This window comes from Schistocerca gregaria, unplaced genomic scaffold (genome assembly GCF_023897955.1).
Source record: "Schistocerca gregaria isolate iqSchGreg1 unplaced genomic scaffold, iqSchGreg1.2 ptg000461l, whole genome shotgun sequence".
Taxonomy (NCBI): Eukaryota; Metazoa; Arthropoda; class Insecta; order Orthoptera; family Acrididae; genus Schistocerca; species Schistocerca gregaria.
The window spans coordinates 164255-186424 of record NW_026061879.1 but is presented as its reverse complement, the minus strand read 5'-3'; the positions used below and the strand labels follow the sequence as shown (position 1 = coordinate 186424).

Here is a 22170-nt window from a genome sequence, read left to right as displayed (position 1 = left end):
TACAGATGTTGTCTGCTAGCCAACTGTAGCTTTCTGCAGAGGATTGTTTCAACAAATAATCATTTGTTACTTTAATTTCACGCATTTTTTGTGAGTTTAAATTATATAATTGATATACTTTACTCCATTAGTCCAGATATTGCAGATATTAAGAAATGGTTTTCTGAATCATATTTGTAATTTTTTTGTCTTCCCATTGAATATCAACATTGAAATTTATGTTGATATTTGATTTCATGAAGGTCTAATAAGTGTGTAATTTTCATATTTTTTACTGGTGTCCCATCAAAGGTATTGCAGGCTAAAGAATGAAAAATTTTAAAAATCCATTTTTTAAAATAGTGTTTTTTTTATGTGAGCTTCTTGCCATTGATACTGTATAAAAAGTCGCTATACTGTGTAGTGTAATAGCACAAAAAATATTAAGGCTGGGAGATTACTCCTCCTTTGGAAAAATACTGTTCAAAAACTGAGTTTTTTAATTTGTGACTAGTAACTTCAAACCATTAAAATTATATTAAGAAATGCATTCAGCTGGGTGATCATAGTTTTAATTTATGGTCTGGTATGTGCTGAACTAAATGATTCTTATTTGAAGGACAGGGGCAACCCATTACTGAATAATTTAAAAAACCACAGATGCTTGTAAATGCAAAAACCTGCTTGTAGCCTGAAACAAAAATGATCTGCTTTTTCTTAATGATAAAAAAAATTTTTTTTAAATGTTTTTGAGCCCACTAAACATTAGTGAATTCACCCAGCAAATATCAATTTCTTTTGGGATAGTTGAGCAACTTATTTTTTTCCTGGACCACTTGGTCAGTGCACTGTGGCAACGAGTCCCACAAGGGAACCCCGTCTTTAACCCATGGCTGTAGCTGTCTGTGCCCAATCTTCTTTATCTTATGTGGCTTTCGGTGCTGTGATGGTTCTGTTGGACTCTGAATGAATCTAACTCAAAATTCATAACTATTTATACAACTCTGAGGTGCATTTGTTGCACTATTTCCCAACCCTTCGTCACGTAACCCACAACATGAGACTTGCCCTGGTGTGGTGATATCTCTCTGTTTGCTCTGGCTGTTACTGCTGTGTAATGCGAGTTTCTACTGAGCATGTGTAGCCCATCTCCCAGTCCTTTGGCATGTGTGTTATCCTAACCCACACGTCCATCTCACTATGCTTAATGGTCTGCGATTTCTACTGCAATACTTGCTTTCTTACAACTTTTTGGTAATCTCACTAAAACCTGGATAGCATCACTACAGTACAGTCATCTTTCGAGAAGAAATTTTAGTTTTGGTTCTGTGAAACACTGGAGCATTCATTAACTCTGTCAGTCAGCTTTAACCATGGTAGGTGCATGGTACAAAACACATAGAAAATATCACTTGTGTAGTTGGCAGCACTCTGCAAATGTAGTGAAATTTGCTTCATTCTACTTCCATCTTATTCTGTGAAGGGTATGATGTTATCCTTCGGTCACTTTGCTTTCCTTTTGTGTAATCCACCAGGCAAACTGCACATATGGTGATAATGTATTGAGATTATAGTAGATCATAGTGTAGATAATTTTTAGATAAGAAGTCTAGTGCTTCTGACTATGTTTTTGAGAAAGTTTATGTAATTGTATTTTAAATTGACATTTTGGTTTTACTCAAATATGCATTGTTGGAAACAACATTTGCCTTTGCAAAGGCTTTACTCATCTCTAATGTGATCACATCCTACCCATTAATAACTAAGAATGAGTATCTGTATCATTTTCTACTGAAATACGTACTAGGTTGGTGCTTAAATTCGTATACTTTTTGTTTTGCCCTTTGGTATTCTGGTTGTTATGAATTTATTTATCAATCATCATTATTTATTTGTAGTACATTGTTGCTGTTTGGGTTTACACATTATCATTTTGTTGTTTGGAGATAGTGTGTGGAGTTGTGGACGCTTGAAAATGGAGTGCCAAGTGGAGAAATTTGATCATGTCTGACGTATACTTCTTGAGTTGAGTAGAGGTGTGACAGAAGTGGAGGCAGCCAGAAATATTTACACCAAGTATGGGGATAATGCCCTTGCATAGTGCATGGCAAGAAAATCAACGTTTGTTTTAACATTGGTGACTCCATCTTCAGGAAGACCTTCAGGGTTCGATGGAGCTCATTTAAACACATTAATCCACAATGATCCACATCAGTGTACTCAAGAACTGGCAAATTTGATGAACTGTGATCATTTCACCATCGTGCAACATTTGCATGCAGTGGTGAAAGTTCAAAAATTGGGTGTGTGGGAACCACATGCTCTAAGCCAAAATTACAAAAATCAGCGGGTGGCCGGGATGCGGTTCTACTTGCTTGTCATCAGTTGACTTCCGAACAACACTGGCCATTCATATCCTATACCATTACTGGTGATGAGAAATGGTGTTTTTATGCTAACATAAGGAAAAGAAAGAAACAGTTGAGCCAAACAAAGCAGCAACTCCCCATAAAAAGACCGGCATGCATCCACAGAAGATAATGTTATGCATGTGGTGGAACAGCAACAGTATGGTGCACTAAGTATTGCTTTCCCGAGGTGTAACAATCGCTGCTGGCATTTATTGTCAGCAGCTGAGATGTCTTACAGATGCAGTCCAAGAACAATGACCAGGAAGATTTCATGAACTGACTCTGCTCCACAATAATGCCCGCCCCATGTGACTTCCATATGTCGTAAACCATACATCTGCGAACTATACTGTACGTCCATATGTACATTCCCATACTGGTCAGACGACATACTTGAAAGTTGCTTGCCCGGTATCAGCAGATAAATACGATATTGCAGTACCTGTGTTGTTCTGATTATGATGCAAAGTTCCTTTGGATAGCCAAATGGTAAGGCAACTGCTCGCGATAGGGAGGAAATCCGGGTTCGAGTACTGGTCTGGCACAAATTTTCATTGTTATCATTCAATTCTACAGCTGATTCTTGTCCTTATTTGCAGTTTCAGTTTAATTTCATGTATGTAAAGCTTGTGCATTATCATTAACACAGTCACTTTTTGCTTTGAATGTGGTACTTACAGTGCTTGGCAATATGACTCATGTTTAGTGCATTGATGAGACAAGTTTTTAATTTTTCTTAACTTGCTACTGTTGTCTTAGTAATCAGCCAGTTACATTAATCTGTAGTACTGTCTTAGACATTTCTTTACTTCAGTGTTCGTTTTGTTTAGATCATATTTTGTGTTAGAATAGCGCATAAATATATTGAGAAGAAAGTGAAGAAAATAGTTATATAAGAGGTGATATGTTTATTACATGATAAAGTTCTGCTGTATTTTTTTGAAAGTGTGGATTCTCATTCAACAACCATTTGTAGTAAGTATTAGTAATAGCAGTAACATTTCCATCTTTTTGTTGTGGTGAAATGAAATGATCATGTGACATTGGTTACTGGAAGTCCCCACTGAGAAATTTTGGCCACTGAATTGCAAGTGGCCTCAGTTGATGCCACATTGGGCGACATGTGAATCGATGATGATGATGATGATGATGATGATGATGACACAACACCCCAATGCCAAGCGGAGAAAATCTGTGGACTGTCCGGGAAGAGAACCTGACCCCACTGCATGGCAGTCAGACGCACTGACCACTCAGCAGCTAAGGGACTTTAAACCATGGTAAAATCAAACAATGGCAAGTCCAGTGTCAACAGTGTTATGAAAAGGATAGATTTCTGCTCACCGTAAAGATGACGTGTCGAGTTGAAGATGGGCACAAGGAAAAAATTGTTACATGCTGAGCTTTTGGCCAAAGGAAAAGCACACACACACACACACACACACACACACACACACACACACACACACACAGATATATTCGCACAAGCAGGGACAACTCGCACACACGTGACCACTATCTCCCTCTGCTCTGGCCAGACTGCAGATGTCTGAAATTGTGGTAGCATCAAATGAATATTTATTTGTTTGTTGTGCTCTGCTATAGCATACAGATGTTTAACAATTATGTTGCCAAGATTATGTTCTCTGCTTATGTGTTAACAGTTAAGCTTTGTTTCATCTCTATTGTTGTTTGTTAATTTCCTAGGTATGTAAACAAGTTCTCCAGCAACTTCAAACACAAGACATATCAACAATTCAGACAAATGCCTTGTTGACTTTATTAATCATTGAATTTGAGCACTTAGAATCAAAGGAGTTGATGAAGTTGACAGAATGGTGTACAGAATGCATCCAGCAGCCAACAGATCGAGTGTGGTAAGTGGTGTTTTGAGAACTGTTTATGTTTAAAGTAGCCTTGATTCACAGAACTTCAACATATTGTTAGTTGTACAGAGATAGCTTGCAAATGAATTTCATGTGAATGTTAGAGCTGTTGTTGCTGCTTTGAGTGTGGTTATTAAATGTGGAATTCCCAAAATGGAGAGATGTGACCCAGTCAGCTTGAATCCATGAGAAACTGGCGCCTAAAGCAGTCTTGGGGAGAGAAATAAAAGCTTTTGGAACATTCTGTCATTGATATAAAGACAAATACCATGCAGGTACCTAAATTATGTAGCAGCTAGCATTTTTACAGACTCAGGCACTAAACCACAATCAAAAATATTTTTACACAGTGCTTTTGTACTTTTTACTGCATTAAAAGTAGAAATCATAAATGAGCTCCATATGCTCGCTTTAAACTCACCAGTGGGTCCTATGACATCATCTCAGAACTCGACAGGCTCTGCCACTGCCCAGTTACAACTGTAAACTTGTCGCCTGAGTCTTGGTAGGTACAAGCGAACTCTACGAGCGTAGGAAGGAAATAGATTATATGAGTTCGTGAGTATAACTGGAAACTCGTGGCATTGCCACTGCATTAGCAAATTCTTTTTCCTTCTCCACAGTATTCTTTCTCATTCTTCGGGCCACTTAAAAGTAGATTGACAACAGTATTCAAGAGTTACAGAATTGAGTGATAATCTGCAAACTTTAGCTTGTAAATGGAAGTTGTCATGACTGAAAGACTATATGCTTTTTTGGTCATAGGGACAGGTGACGTTGCTCTGTGCCCTATTTTAATTTGACAGAGCACATATGTATTCTCATGGTGGAAGTGGGATAAACAAAAATTTCGTTTGCAATGGATGAATTTTTATGTCTGTGGTCTACAGCATCAGACTTTGCCAGACATTACTCTTCGTGTAATGCCGCACATTTGCAGTTGTGTACACTGCATCACATAGTTTTTGTCTCACACTCTTCACAGCTCCACAACACACAGCTTCACTAGAGGCCATCTGATCCTGAGAATTGGTTATTTCACCCTTTCAGTCTTAGCTTTCATAGTTAGTCACGACTTGCCTTGCATGCTTCAGTTAGATAGAATGAGTTGATGAGTAGTAAGTGTTTGCAGCACGCAGTGCAGTGAGCAGGAAGGAATCCAATATACCACTGATGTAACTGCAGTGCCTTGGTTTCTAAGGTATTGTGTTGTACTCACTTTGTTTCTGATCTATAATTAAAAGTGCAGTTCAAGAACTTTAATAGTGTGAAGTAGTCATGAAACTGAGTAAAAAGAACTTGAATCGCAAATGCAGTAAACAAAGACAAATTTAGCAACAAAATATGAAAGGTATTAAAAGCAAAGTAAATGATTTTTCTGCTTAAATAAATTAAAAATAGGAAAATTATTTGATGTACTATGATTGTTGTTTGCAAGAACATACGCTATAAATCTATACTTGAGGGGTAAAGGATGCAAGTCGAATTTCTGCAATTTCGACTTCAGACTAGGCTATATTTGTAATTTATTTACTTGTTTATTTTGTTACAACCTTTTACCTGTATTTATCCTTACACAAATTATTACTTTCAACAGCAGTTGAGGCACACCCTGGCAGTTCATTGGGCTTTGTGGATGCATTGTGATTGAAGTTCTCTCTTCTGTTATCTGTTGCCTCCATGATAGTAGGGGATGACTTCCTTGGTCCAAGGGATTATTGTTGGCACAGGTGAGGAGTGCAGCCACATGCTGGTGCTTCTTCTCTTGGGTTGTTATGACACACTGGTGGCTGTTTGTCTGGCGTAACTATGGACCTAAGTTGTCTTTGCTGCATTGCTTCTTGATCTTCTGTTGTAACCTCCTGTAATGCAGTAGTTAGGGCCTGAATGGTAAGGCAATTCACTGCCTTAAGCCATTCTATCAATAGCATCAGCAATATAGTCAAAGACCTGCCATACTGTCTTGCAATACAATGTCTCCTTGACATCAAACATTGTGTGCTGATTCAGTTGCTGCTCCACTCGGCCTCCCGCATGCCCACTATACGCCCTCGCTCAAAGTCCGTCAACTGCACATACGGTTCACGTCCACGCTGTCGCGGCATGCTACCAGTGTTACAGACTGCGATGGAGCTCTGTATGCCACGGCAAACTGGCTGACACTGACGGCGGCGGTGCACAAATGCTGCGCAGCTAGCGCCATTCGACGGCCAACACCGCGGTTTCTGGTGTGTCCGCTGTGCCGTGCGTGTGATCATTGCTTGTACAGCCCTCTCGCAGTGTCCGGAGCAAGTATGGTGGGTCTGACACACCGGTGTCAATGTGTTCTTTTTTCCTTTTCCAGGAGTATCACATGGGAAAAATATATTAAAAAACAAAGATTCCAAGACTTACCAAGCGGGAAAGTGCCGGTAGATAGGCACAATAAATAAAACAAACAACCACACACACACAGAATTTCTAGCTTTCGCAACCGACGGTTGCTTCTTCAGGAAAGAGGGAAGGAGAGAGAAAGACAAAAGGATGTGGGTTTTAAGGGAGAGGGTAAGGCACATATCCATCTGCACATACACAGACACAAGCAGACATTTGTAAAGGAAAAGAGTTTGGGCAGAGATGTCAGTCGAGGCGGAAGTACAGAGGCAAGGAAGTTATTGAAAGACAGGTGAGGTTGAGCGGCGGCAACTTGAAATTAGCGGAGGTTAAGGCCTGGCGGATATCGAGAAGAGAGGATATACTGAAGGGCGAGTTCCCATCTCCGGAGTTCGGATAGGTTGGTGTTGGTGGGAAGTATCCAGATAACCCGGATGGTGTAACACTGTGCCAAGATGTGCTGGCCGTGCACCAAGGCATGTTTAGCCACAGGGTGATCCTCATTGCCAACAAACACTGTCTGCCTGTGTCCATTCATGCTAAAGGACAGTTTGTTGCTGGTCATTCCCACATAGAAAGCGTCACAGTGTAGGCAGGTCAGTTGGTAAATCATGTGGGTGCTTTCACACGTGGCTCTTCCTTTGATCATGTACACCTTCTGGGTTACAGGACTGGAGTAGGTGGTGGTGGGAGGGTTCATAGGACAGGTTTTACACCTGGGGCGATTACAAGGGTAGGAGACAGAGGGTAGGGAAGGTGGTTTGGGGATTTCATAGGGATGAACCAAGAGGTTACGAAGGCTAGGTGGATGGCGGAAAGACACTCTTGGTGGAGTGGGGAGGATTTCATGAAGGATGGATCTCATTTCGGGGCAGAATTTTAGGAAGTTGTATCCCTGCTGGAGAGCCACATTCAGAGTCTGATCCAGTCCTGGGAAGTATCCTGTCACAAGTGGGGCACATTTAGGGTTCTTCTGTGAGAGGTTCTGGGTTTGAGGGGATGAGGAAGTGGCTCTGGTTGTTTGCTTCTGTACCAGGTCGGGAGGGTAGTTGCGGGATGCGAAAGCTGTTTTCAGGTTGTTGGTGTAATGGTTCAGGGATTCAGGACTGGAGCAGATTCGTTTGCCACGAAGGCCTAGGCTGTAGGGAAGGGACCGTTTGATATGGAATGGGTGGCAGCTGTCATAATGGAGGTACTGTTGCTTGTTGGTGGGTTTGATGTGGACGGATGTGTGAAGCTGGCCATTGGACAGATGGAGGTCAACGTCAAGGAAAGTGGCATGTGATTTGGAGTAGGACCAGGTGAATCTGATGGAACCAAAGGAGTTGAGGTTGGAGAGGAAATTCTGGAGTTGTTCTTCACTGTGAGTCCAGATCATGAATATGTCGTCAATAAATCTGTACCAAACTTTGGGTTGGCAGGCTTGGGTAACCAAGAAGGCTTCCTCTAAGTGACCCATAAATAGGCTGGCATACGAGGGGGCCATCCTGGTACCCATGGCCGTGCCCTTTAATTGTTGGTATGTCTGGCCTTCAAAAGTGAAGAAGTTGTAGGTCAGGATGAAGCTGGCTAAGGTGACGAGGAAAGAGGTTTTAGGTAGGGTGGCAGGTGATCTGCGTGAAAGGAAGTGCTCCATTGCAGCGAGGCCCTGGACGTACGGGATATTTGTGTATAGGGAAGTGGCATCAATGGTTACAAGAATGGTTTCCGGGGGTAACAGACTGGGTAAGGATTCCAGGCGTTCGAGAAAGTGGTTGGTGTCTTTGATGAAAGATGGGAGACTGCATGTAATGGGTTGAAGGTGTTGATCTATGTAGGCAGAGATATGTTCTGTGGGGGCTTGGTAACCAGCTACAGTGGGGCGGGCGGGATGTTTGGGTTTGTGAATTTTAGGAAGTAGGTAGAAGGTAGGAGTGCGAGGTGTCGGTGGGGTCAGGAGTTTGATGGAGTCAGGTGAAAGGTTTTGTAGGGGGCCTAAGGTTCTGAGGATTCCTTGAAGCTCCGCCTGGACATCAGGAATGGGATTACCTTGGAAAACTTTGTATGTAGAGTTGTCTGAAAGCTGACGCAGTCCCTCAGCCACATACTCCAGACGATCAAGTACCACGGTTGTGGAATCCTTGTCAGCCGGAAGAATGATGATGGATCGGTCAGCTTTCAGATCACTGACAGCCTGGGCTTCGGCTGTGGTGATGTTGCGAGTAGGATTAAGGTTTTTCAAGAAAGATTGAGAGGCAAGGCTGGAAGTGCGAAATTCCTGGAAGGTTTGGAGAGGGTGATTTTGAGGAAGAGGAATCTTCGTTTTTAATATATTTTTCCCATGTGGAAGTTTCTTTCTATATATATAAACAAAGATGCCAAGCATATCTCCCTTTGGGGGAAGGGGGGTTAGCTGATGACATCAGCTGGCTTCATTAGCATCTCTTTATCCCACTTGCCAATCTGCAAATCTAGTGGGCAGACACATGGTGCTCCCTCTGTTACTTACCCCTTGTACTATGAGAAACCCACCAAAAACTATTGTGGGAACAGTCATTAAAGCAATTGCTACATCCATCTCCATTTGTTTGTATGAGGCCCAAGACGCGATGCCTACTTCCATCTTGTCGTCTCTGATTAGCTGCAGCTAGGTGTCACTGCCAGAGGCAAATTCTGGGCCACCTGGTGGGTGCTACAGTCGGCTCCCCGAATAGTTGGCTGCATACAAGTCTTCTGATTCTGAAAAAGATAACAGCAAAGGAGTTCTGCTTGTATATGTGTGAGCATGGTGTGACCAGACCTGAGTCTCACGTGCATACCGTCATCTTGTTGGCATTTTAGTGTAAACACACCATTGCCAAGCTGTGCTATAACTAAGGCAATGTTTTCTTCACTTTCCTATGCATTGTTATGAGTACCGGATCATTCATACAATAAAAATTCTCGACTGTTGAGAAGCACGATTCATGGAGACATGAGTGATTTTAAAATTGAAATAAAAGCTTGATGTGGTCTTCTGAGGAGTTTCTCAGCTGGAGATTTTTGCACCATGTTGAATGTCTCTGTACTGAGAGAGGATAATCAATAAAGCATTGTCTTAATTGCACTTTTAGACAAGCTTAATCATCTGTGATTTGAAATTTTTTACCCATCTTTCTACATGTCCATTGGCTTCAGAATGAAACGGTGCAGTTTTGAAGTATAAAATGGCTTTTGTTTTACATAAAAGTTTAAATTCCTTAAGCAACTGAATGCCAATGTCAACCATTCGGCAGTCATTCAATAAAAGAGATTTTTTGCAAAGCCTGAATCATTTCTGTTAAAGTAATTGATGACATCTGTATTGCAAATGGAAATCTGGAGAAAACATTGATGAGGATGAGGATGAGGCAGCAGCAGCAGCCAAGAAATGGTCCTGCAAAATTTGCATGCATACATTACTGCTGAAGCAGAGCTGACTGATGTTTTTGCATACAGGGCATTTAGCCAGCATATTTCACTGTCCTTATCTATATTTTTCCAGTATCAGTGCTCTCTGGTAACGCATTTGGTACATTGATGTAGCATCTGAAATACATTGGATTTAAGCACTGACAGAATAACAACTCGTGTCTTGCCTGTTTCTGAATGCATCAGAATGACAGCTTTGTAAACAGTAAGGGTATGCCTCATATTCCAGTATGATTTAATGTCCAGCTGGTTAATTAACATTGTATGATTTGACCACTCTGTTTGAATGTACTGTTTAATTTTAGATAAAACTGGATGCTTTGGACAAGTATTGCAGGTTGATAGAGTTCGAAGAAAAATTTTCCACAACATCTCAGCTAGTTACATCTAATGGAAAAACAAACAAGTGCTAATGAATCAAACTTTCTGTTGTGCCTTATTGGTAGTTGTGAAAGCAAATCTGCATTCACATGTTGAGCTGTGGTTCTGAAAAGTATTTCATAGTCATAATTTGACAGAAGTGGCACCTGCACTAAGATTATTGAGTTGTTCTTGTAAGAACAGTAATGTTTGGTCTAAAGGTAGCCTTTAAAGGCTTGTGGTTCCTTAAATGTAGAATTTACTTCTGTAAACGTAGTTATGAAACTTTTTACTGCAAATATAATCACGAGAGCCTCCTTTCTGATCTGATTGTAGTGTCTTTGTGCCACAGCCAGTGTTTTTGATGTGAATGCTGTTAGCTGTCCAAAACCACACTGTTGGTCTTTAAAGTGGTGTATCTTCCGTATTCTGAAACATTAGCAGCAATTGTCAGCATTTTATTCAGATAATATGTTGTTAGACATTCAGCATTGACCAGACAGTGTTTCAGTTTATTGAATGCACCCTGGCATTCACTGTTCCAATTTCATTTTGTGCATTTGTGTAATAATTTGTACAGTGGTTTTTAGATGGAAGCTGAACGAGGGATAAATTTTCATTTATTTGTCCTAATATATATAGCACATAATTGCTCAATCTCTTTGGAAGGTTTAGGGTTGCTTCAATATATTGTGGCATTGGCCTGATGCCATTTGCAGGCAGTGTGTGTCTAGACTTTGTGTTGAAAGTAGATGCATTTGTCTTTGGTACATTCCAAACTTGCAACTCGTAAAAGTTCAAAGATAGAATCCAAATTCAGTATGAGTTGTTCTGCAGTGCTTGGAGCTTTGCAGATTAATTGCTCTAAATACTGCTGGAACAAACTCAGTGTGCTCATCATTCTGAATGGTACCTTATAGACCAAATGGAATATTTATTGCGATAAATCTGTATGCATTGTCATCCACAAGAGAGTGTAAATGAGTCTCCTTAAAATCAGGTTTGGCAAAGCAAACACCACCAGTTAATTTCAAAGTAAGTTCTTTTGGCATGGGAATTAGATAGAAACAACAATGTACTATGTGTTAACCTTTGCTTTGAAATCTCTACAGACACTTAGTGAGCCATGAGTGACATTGCCCATTGTCTACAGTTTATGGCATCTAAAACCTCATTCTGATCGAAACAGTTAGAGTTCTTGTTTTACTTTATCTTCAAACACAAAGATAATGTTGCATGTTTTGCAAAATTTTGACACCATATTTGGCTGGCTTCTGCTTTGGGTCCTGAAAAATATCATGCTGTTTTTGCAACAATGGCTTGTTAACTTTCCAGACAGAACGTCTGTCTGAATCTGAGTCACTCCTTTGTGAATTGTGAAGCCTAAAGTATTGAAGAGATTCAGTCCCAGCAGATTTGTTGCTGTATTATCTAAACTGACAACTATCAAGTTGGTATGTTTGATAAATTATTTGTACTTAACTGCCATGGAAAACTGATCTTTTACTGAAGTCTCGTGGTTGCTGTAACTGAAAGTGAAATTTGATTACCTGTAAACTTCAGCTATTTTAGTTTTCAGTACACCTGTAGATTAACAGTTGAAATTGAAAATACTGTGTCAACATGAAATTTTACTCACACTTTAAGGCAAAGGTTTACAGATAATTTCTTTTTGTTCACAGGAAAGATCACATTCACTTGATATATTATCCGTGAAAGTTCGTTAATTTGTTGATGTTGTAAACATCATTTGAAGTTTTATTATTACCTGCTTTAGTATTCCTGAGTGTCTGATTGGGCTGCCTGTTGAGCTTTGTTTTGCATATCTCTGCTTTATGCCCAGTTTTTGGGCCCTGTATCTCAGTCGGTAAAAACGGAACCTTTATAGGCTCGCTTTGTTGTCTGTCTGTCTGTCCATCTGTCTGAATGCTTACATGCCTTTTTCTCAGGAATGGATAGAAATATGAAGTTGAAATGTGTCACATACTAAGGTCTATGGTTTCTTGGTGGTAGAGAACATGTAAGCTTACAAGTCAATTCAGTCAAAAGATATGGTCATTCATATCATAAATTCTGATACTCGTACTCACTGATCAAATTCTATAGGGTACTTCCCGGTGACCTACAGTCATGAAATTTGGCAACAAGCAAGGTTTCATAGTGTAATCGAGAGGAAAAAAATCTGAAAATTATCTTGGAATTGATCTAGAAACTCTTGGTTACCAGTGCCATAATCTTGTCAGTATCAATATCAATAACAGGCAAAAATTGTGAAGATTCTCAGTTTCCAGGACAGATGAACTATCTAAACACATAATTAAGTTTGTAGGAAACCCTCAGTTTGAGAGTCGTACTTGCTCCTACTCTGATTTTTACAAAAGCTACATTGTCCTTTTTGGGGATTAGGGCGGGGAATTGATGCACTTGTGGTTTAGACCACAGCGTGTCCACCATTTCTCTCTCAGTTGAGCAGTTTGTCTGCCTGTGTTTTTCGATCACTTGGCTGTGTCTGTTGTTGACCCATAGAGAACATGTCAGTTTCGTCACACTGTCTTTCCTCAGCTGATATTTGCATTTGTTCATGTGTCACAATTAATGGCGGGGAGTCTTTTACAGACAGGGTAGCTAAACTAAGCAGGCCTGTCTTTAATTTATTGTGTGCATGATAATCAAATCTCGAACTAGATTCTGCATAAGACTTCTTAGAGTTATAATTTTTGCAGTTAAATTATGGTTATACCCTGTCATTGTGCAGTCCACTTTTTAAAGCTTTGATTTGGCTTCCTGCTACATCAAAAAAATGTTCCTAGTTTCAGGATCAGGATAGGAGAGGATCACTTGGTCACAGTCGGGGGCAGAGTTTTTTTCAACTACCTTTCAGGCCCATAATAGACAAATAAAACAACTTTGCATTTCACATCACCTAATACATTATGCATGGTGAACTGCTACTAATAATTTCTGTTGAGCTGGCCGGAAAGGGTAGGTGTGGCATTTTAAAATATTACTGTTGCTGAGAATGTCTCTTTCGTCCAGTCTGGTGAAGCCTGCCGCCATCAGTTTTAGTGTTTCTGATAGTTGCTGCAGCAAGTGGACAGTGGGGTGTAGTACAGTAAGTTGCAGTTGGGCCATGTCCAAAAGATATACTCAGAACATTTCTTTCACTTATTTTATTGCTGCCTTTAGGCCTATTCTCTCTCTCTCTCTCTCTCTCTCTCTCTCTCTCTGTCTCTGTAACTGGTCATGTATTAACTTTGTTACATATTTTCATATGTTACAAAGTTATGTCTCAGCATGTTGTTGTTGTTGTTGTCTTCAGTCCTGAGACTAGTTTGATGTAGCTCTCCATGCTACTCGATCCTGTGCAAGCATCTTCATCTCCCAGTACTTACTGCAACCTACATCCTTCTGAATCTGCTTAGTGTATTCATCTCTTGGTCTCCCTCTATAATTTTTACCCTCCACGCTGCCCTCCAATGCTAAATTTGTGATCCCTTGATGCCTCAGAACATGTCCTACCAACTGGTCCCTTCTTCTTGTCAAGTTGTGCCACAAGCTCCTCTTCTCCCCAATTCTGTTCTATACCTCCTCATTAATTATGTGATCTACCCATCTAATCTTCAGCATTCTTCTGTAACACCACATTTCGAAAGCTTCTGTTCTCTTCTTGCCCAAACTAGTTATCGTCCATGTTTCACTTCCATACATGGCTACACTCTATACAAATACTTTCAGAAACGACTTTCTGACACTTAAATCTATACTTAATGTTAACAAATTTCTCTTCTTCAGAAACACTTTCCTTGCCATTGCCAGTGTACATTTTATATCCTCTCTACTTCGACCATCATCAGTCATTTTGCTCCCCAAATAGCAAAACTCCTTTACTACTTTAAGTGTCTCATTTCCTAATCTAATTCCCTCAGCATAATCCGACTTAATTTGACTACATTTCATTATCCTCGTTTTGCTTTTGTTGATATTCATCTTACATCCTCCTTTCAAGACACTGTCCATTCCGTTCAACTGCTCTTCCAAGTCCTTTGTTGTCTCTGGCAGAATTACAATGTCATCGGCGAACCTCAAAGTTTTTACTTCTTCTCCATGAATTTTAATACCTACTCCAAATTTTTCTTTTGTTTCCTTTACTGGTTGCTCACTATACAGATTGAATAACATCGGGGAGAGGCTACAACCCTGTCTCACTCCTTTCCCAACCACTGCTTCCCTTTCGTGCCCCTCGACTCTTAATAACTGCCATCTGGTTTCTGTACAAATTATAAATAGCCTTTCGCTTCCTATATTTTACCCCTGCCACCTTTAGAATTTGAAAGAGAGTATTCCAGTCAACATTGTCAAAAGCTTTCTCTAAGTCTACAAATGCTAGAAATGTAGGTTTGCCTTCCCTTAATCTATTTTCTAAGATAAGTCGTAGGGTCAGTACTGCCTCACATGTTCCAACATTTCTGCGGAATCCAAACTGATCTTCCCCGAGGTCGACTTCTGTCAGTTTTCCATTCGTCTGTAAAGAATTCGCGTTAGTATTTTGCAGCTGTGACTTATTAAACTGATAGTTCAGTAATTTTCACATCTGTCAACACTTGCTTTCTGTGTGATTGGAATTATTATATTCTTCTTGAAGTCTGAGGGTATTTCGCCTGTCTCATACATCTTGCTCACCAGATGGTAGAGTTTTGTCAGGACTAGTTCTCCCAGTGTCGTCAGTAGTTCCAGTGGAATGTCATCTACTCCCAGGGCCTTGTTTCGACTCAGGTCTTTCAGTGTTGTGTCAAACTCTTGACGCAGTGTCGTATCTCCCATTTCATCGTCATCTACATCCTCTTCCATTTCCATAATATTGTCCTCAAGCACATCGCCCTTGTATAGACCCTCTATATACTCCTTCCACCTTTCTGCTTTCCCTTCTTTGCTTAGAACTGGGTTTCCATCTGAGCACTTGATATTCATACAAGTGGCTCTCTTTTCTCCAAAGGTATCTTTAATTTTCCTGTTGGCAGTATCTATCTTACCCCTAGTGAGATAAGCCTCTACATCTTTACATTTGTCCTCTAGCCATCCCTGCTTAGCCATTTGCACTTCCTGTCGAACTCATTTACTGCGTTTTTATATTTTCTCCTTTCATCAATTAAATTCAATATTTCTTCTGTTACCCAAGGATTTCTACTAGCCCTCGTCTTTTTACCTACTTGATCCTCTGCTGCCTTCACTACTTCATCCCTCGGAGCTACCCATTCTTCTTCTACTGTATTTCTTTCCCTCATTCCTGTCAATTGTTCCCTTATGCTCTCCCTGAAACTCTGTACAACCTCTGGTTCTTTCAGTTTATCCAGGTGCCATCTCCTTAAATTCCCACCTTTTTGCAGTTTCTTCAGTTTTAATCTACAGTTCATAACCAATAGATTGTGGTCAGAATCCACATCTGCCCCTGGAAATGTCTTACAATTTAAAACCTGGTTCCTAAATCTCTGTCTTACCGTTATATAGTCTATCTGATACCTTCTATTATCTCCAGGATTCTTCCATGTATACAACCTTCTTTTATGATTCTTGAACCAAGTGTTAGCTATGATTAAGTTATGCTCTGTGCAAAATTCTATGAGACGGTTTCGTGTTTCATTTCTCTCCCCCAATCCATATTCACCTACTATGTTTCCTTCTCTCCCTTTTCCTACTCTCGAATTCCAGTCACCCATGACTATTAAATTTTTGTCTCCCTTCACTACCTGAATAATTTCTTGTATCTCATCATACATTTCATCAATTTCTTCATCATCTGCAGAGGTAGTTGGCATATAAACTTGTACTACTGTAGTAGACGTGGGCTTCATGTCCATCTTGGCCACAATAATGCATTCACTATGCTGTTGGTAGTAGCTTACCCGCACTCCGATTTTTTTATTCATTATAAAACCTACTCTTGCATTACCCCTATTTGATTTTGTATTTATAACCCTGTATTCACCTGACCAAAAGTCTTGTTCCTCCTGCCACCGAACTTCACTAATTCCCACTATATCTAACTTTAACCTATCCATTTCCCTTTTTAAATTTTCTAACCTATCTGCCCGATTAAGGGATCTGACATTCCATGCTCCGATCCATAGAACGCCAGTTTTCTTTCTCCTGATAATGATGATGTCTCAGAATGGTCTCCCTGGAAAGGAAACTGAACTGAGACTGGTGAAAAGTTTCAGAAACCTGGGCATTTTCTCATTGTCAATGTTGAGTCTGTTTATCTCATTGTGAGTGTTGATACTACCTTTTTGTTCCTCTGTGGTTCTGTTGGGATTGATAAAACTTTTCCTTGAACTTGACATCTTCCTTGTCACATTTGTTTTTATGTTGTAGCTGAATGTTAAAGGTAATCTAAGAGGAAGTTAACCCCGAACTATAGATAAAATACAAGGTGTCGAAGAGAGAGAGAGAGAGAGAGAGAGAGAGAGAGAGAGAGAGAGAGAGAGAGAGAGAGAGTGTGTGTGTGTGTGTGTGTGTACACACACTCACAGAGCAGCACTCTAATACAAATGCAGCAACACCAAGTAAAACACAGGAGATGCAATAAATGTACTTAACTCTATGGCTAGCTTGATGAGTGCACTTGATTTCCTAAATTTAACACAGTCGATAAGAACTGACTACCTACAGAGTTTACTGTCTCAGGCACTATAACTGTTTGTAACTGGACTCTACACTTGGCAGCTGTGACTGGTGCAGACTATGTGCTGCACTGATTAGGCCAAGTGCACATACTGTCTTGAACTGTCCTAAACTCTCAGTTGTAGAACTTGTGGAATTGTAACTGAACTAAAACTGTGACATAACTGCTGAAACTTTGGCACTGCTGTTGAGTCAGATTTGGAAGATGCATATTCTTATAATTGCAACTGGCATCTCCATCTACACTCTGCTTTGTGGTAGTGAAGTTGTCATTGTCAGTACTGTCAGTGGCAGCTGACAGCTGACAACACTTATCAGTCAATGGATATTACACATTGATGGGCTCATGTCTGAAGCAGACTATAGTGTGATTGCTATCTGACAAATAATTAATTGTGCTCTGTAGATCCCACCCAGAAGTATAACCTTCAGGGGTGTGAAACAAGTCAAGATATATATTTATGAAAGACAAACAAATCCAAGAAACTTAGTCTGTATACTATATTAGCAATAATTTATCATTATACGACTCCATACTATTCATGCTTATGCCAGCTAAATCTAATGTAGTATATTAGAAAGAAAGCTACTACTTTGAAAAAGCTACTACCTCCTCATTTAATGGTAGGTTAAAGTTTAATCGATTACAATGATATTTTTCAAAGAAAATAGGTACCTACATCTGTAAATACTTGGGTCCTATACAGGTTGTTTTTTTTTTTTTTTTTTTTTTTTTTTTTTTTTTTTTTTTTTTTTCACCGTGTACTAACTCTAGGGATTGATCAATGAAAGTATGAGAAACAAAGAAGGTCTAATGAACTTATGTTGGGAAATGCACAATTTCCATGCTAGACACTGTTTATCCAGTCATACTTTGTTAAAGAGACTGTGGTCTAATACTTGCCGTACCATGCAGCCACAGTTACAGTATATGTGGTTTTCTCCTAGAGGGTGGTACTGTTCATCATATGCCATGGCCTAGTACCCTTTCTTGCATTAGTAATTGGTAATGTTGTGTCCAATTCATTTTTCTTGCTGACTCACCTTGTAGTGGATGTGATACAGTGTTGTACATAGTGGTTCCATATTCAAGTTGGAGTTTGCTGACATGGTGTTTATTTACAGAAACACAAAAGCAACAGGCAGCAGGCAGCAATGTTGTATCAGAAGACCTATTCCTGCCAACAACAACAACAGCATTCAGTGTTAGCTACAGTGTTTCGCTGTCTATCTGAGACAGGGTTGTTTCAGGAAGCAGGCAGTTATGAAGGCCGTACCTGAAATGTTTGGCCATCGGACTTGGAGGAAAATGTGATTAATATTGTGGAAGCCAACTGCCGTGTCAGTAGAAGGCAGTTGCCCAACAATGCTGGGTAAGCCAGACGACTGTGTGGAACATTATCCATGACAATTGTTACTATCCATATCACTTACATTGTGTGCAGGGCTTACTAGTGACAGACTTTCCACATTGGGAGCTGTGTTGTCACTGGTTTCTTCACCAGGCAACCACGATTCCGGGATTTGTGTCATCCACGATTTATGTCATATTCAAAGGTGCAGCCAGTTCAACTTTCATAAGTCATCTGTGGGATAGTATGCAGAATCCCCATGGTGTGGTGACAGGGTATCAGTGGTGGTGCAGCTGTAATGTGTGGGCCAGGATAATTGTTGTCTGTATTTTGGGATCAGTCTTCCTTTGAAATCGTCTAACAGACCAGAACTATCAACGTTTCTTGTGAGTGACTTTGTCTCCCCTGCTTTAAGAAGTGCCATTGATGATTCAAAGGGCTATGTGGATGCTACATGATGGTGCTCCAGTCCATTTTGTCACTAAAGTCTGGATGTTTCTAGTTATGGAGCCATCTCAAAAGTATCATATATGCAGTGCCCATTCCAGACATGGGTACACAAGAGGAGCATATTCAAGCTGCCTTTACTCTATTACGATGCGGCCTGGCCAATGTGAACATGTCGGACAGAATGTGCTACAGTGAACAGAAGTGCATTGAGGCACATGGAAACTGTTTACAACACATACTGTAACTGTGGAAGTGTGGTATAGTGTGTATTAAACTCCTGTCTCTGTAACAATGTGGAATTGAATAAATGGTCTCTGGCAGGGAAACCATGCATTTCCGGGTGTGAGTTCATTATACCTTTTTATCCTCCAATTGTTCAGTTGCTAGAGTATGTACACAGTGGAAAAAATCATCCTCTATAACTATTTGTCATGAAGCTTACAGGGAACACTGCTACTTGCCAAGTTGTTAAAAGAACTTTTTGGTCCTTGAATTAAGGCATTCAAATAATATGTAAAGACAGTGGCTACTTCCACATGTTTTTAATATTATTTTGAAGTGGTAGTGATTCTCAATTTGCTGCTGTGTGTTAGGCAGGAACTTGTTGAATATCTCCCCGTGAAAGAGACAAAGTCAACATGAAGATTATATTGTGTCTTGTATTGTGATTCTGTAGATTACAGTTCAGCTGAAAAAACCTACATTATGAGCAGCAGAAACCATTAAGGAGTAAATGTATTGCGAAGTGAGTGTAAGCCCTTAAATATCCTTAGACAGTGCTCAGCAAGATGTTTGGTTATCTGCTTTACACAGTATTCATACATGCACTTCACTTTAGGTGCAGTGCACTTGAAAATAATTCCATAGAACAACAAGGAGTAAAAACACACAATACTTTTGTCTTTAAGGTCAGTGCAATGACAGTTTCTTCTAAGGGCAGAACACACTGAACTGAGGTTCTTGATTAGTTTATCCATGTGTTGATCCCATTTTAACTTGTCACCCAGTTGGACCACAGCGAATTTTACTCTCTGTGTTTGCTTCAGTTTATGACCATTAATGTCTACTATCGGTGCTAGAAGGTAGTTCTAAATGTTTGAAATTGGACAAGAGGAGTCTTTCGTAGAATAATACCAACTGCTAGCCGTAAACCACCCACAAGCCTTTTCAGTTGTCATCAGAGCTGTGTCTAGTAAGATTGAGTTTGGACTCTGCATTAATTTGCTTGATTACATTAAATTGATGTACTTTTTTTCCATACATCCATTGTGAGGAGATGCTCAAGGATGTAGAACATACTATAAAACAAAAATACATAATACATGTTTACAAGAAAAGAGTTATGCTAAAGTCCTTCAAGAGATACTAAGGGAAATGATCCTCAGGGAATCTTAAATATGTTTTCGTTTAAGAGGCAATAATAAACTTGTCACAAAACATGTAAATACACAATACACTAAGATGCATATGATAATTCTTAGCTATAGCAGTCAAATGTCATCAAAGAGAAAATAAGTTTACAACAATTATTACAGTGATCACATTACTGCACTACATATGTGCATGTGATACATTATGTCAGTGAGACCCTGTACTTTATTTTAGGATCTTAGGGCTCTATTCACAAAATAAGAGTCCCGTTAATGACATTATGCTTTGGTTTGGCAAGAAAAATTTTGTGGCCCACACAATCACAGGCTTTAGCAGATATAAAATATACCAACATGATAATTCTTCTTGTTTAGCTCTGGCAGGACTTTATTTATTAGGTCTTATATTGCTTTTTCTGTGGAGAGTATTTTTACCGAAGCCATACTGAGAGGCAGTTACAAGTTTTGTTCAGTTAAACGAAACAGTATTCTGTCATAGACCCCTTTCTCCCAACACTTTTGAAACTCTTTGATAATGTCCCTTCCTTTACAAGCTGTTGGCAATCTGGTACAATCAGTGTGAATTGAGAAAATGAATGTATTTGTCTTAAGAGGTTTCCAATTGATGATAATCATCCATTGTTACTCCAAGCTTTATACATTATAGCCAAACATCACTGAATAATATCTGCCTCTGCTCTTAACTGGCTCTCTGATTACCAATTTAATTAAATCATTAATCATTTCATGTGACCAACTTTCTTATCATCAACAGGCAAATCTTGAGAGGGACCTGTACAGTCAGTCCCTGTGATTTCTCCCCGAGTACTCTGCTGATCCCTACTGCCTGCTGTACTGAACTCAGGGAAAAGAAAGTCCATTGTTACAGCCATAGATGCAGTTTTACTTACTCTAACAACCTGCAAATACTTTTACTTGCTAGGATTGAATAAACACCTATTGATATGCGAACGAGCTTTTTTTTTTCCGTGTAAACAAGCTGATATTGTTTGATAGTACTGTTGTTGTCATAATACTACATACTCTTACTGCTCTAGAAGAATAAAATGTGCAACAGGTTGGTACTAATGCTATTTAATTAAAATAATCCCTGAGATGTGATTGAGCACTAGACACAGTTGGGCCATCATGCTCTATTCAGAATACTAACTCAAAATCATAATCATCATTGTGCAGTCGAGTGATACATACTGGCTTTCATGTTCGGCAGCTAAACTTGCAGAAATACACTGCTCTGCAAAATGTAAGGATGAGATAGGTACAGTAACATAACATTAACTACTAAGTGCAACTGAATGAAAGTGCGGGATCATATTGTTGGAGATCGTCATGCACAGAATGTGGCATGTCACATGGCTTGAGGTCAGTGTGACTATAGCACCAAATGGGGCTGGCCCTGTGACACTAGGCAGTTGAATGAACAGGAAAAATACAGTGTGTGTCAGTCATCAACCAATCAAGGTGCACTTTGGTGGTCTTCTTCATTACAACATGGCTCAGAGATAACGTTTGAAACTTTGCTTTAGGTCGAATAATCAGGAAAATGGGAGTTGTTTGAAGTGTCACAAGAGTAGCCCAGGAGTTTGGTTTTGCTCACAGCATTGTTTGACATCCATGGGGAGCATTCAAACTACTGGCACTGCTGCCCAAACTAGAGGAGGTGGGCAACAATGATGCCTACAGCAGCAGATGAGTACTATATTTTGCAACAGGCAAGAAGGGACCCGTGTCAGACAGTGGGTGCAGTTGCAACCGCATTTAACAGGACTGCAAGGCACACAGTCTCAAGTTCCATAGTGGCGCAGCAACTCCTTGCTCAGTGATCAGTATGTTGGGGTTCACCCTTTTGTTGCCAAGGTTG

The 22170-nt window shown here is 39.9% G+C and overlaps 1 protein-coding gene across 1 annotated transcript in view; it reads left to right on the top strand.

Annotated features, from left to right (window-relative positions):
* LOC126313022 (Fanconi anemia group I protein-like) overlaps positions 1–22170 on the top strand; it is a 219071-nt gene that overhangs the window by 39931 nt on the left and 156970 nt on the right. Inside the window, exon 3 of the mRNA XM_049992250.1 lies at positions 4098–4267. Coding sequence (XP_049848207.1) covers positions 4098–4267 — 170 coding nt within the window. The remainder of the gene's footprint in view (positions 1–4097; positions 4268–22170) is intronic.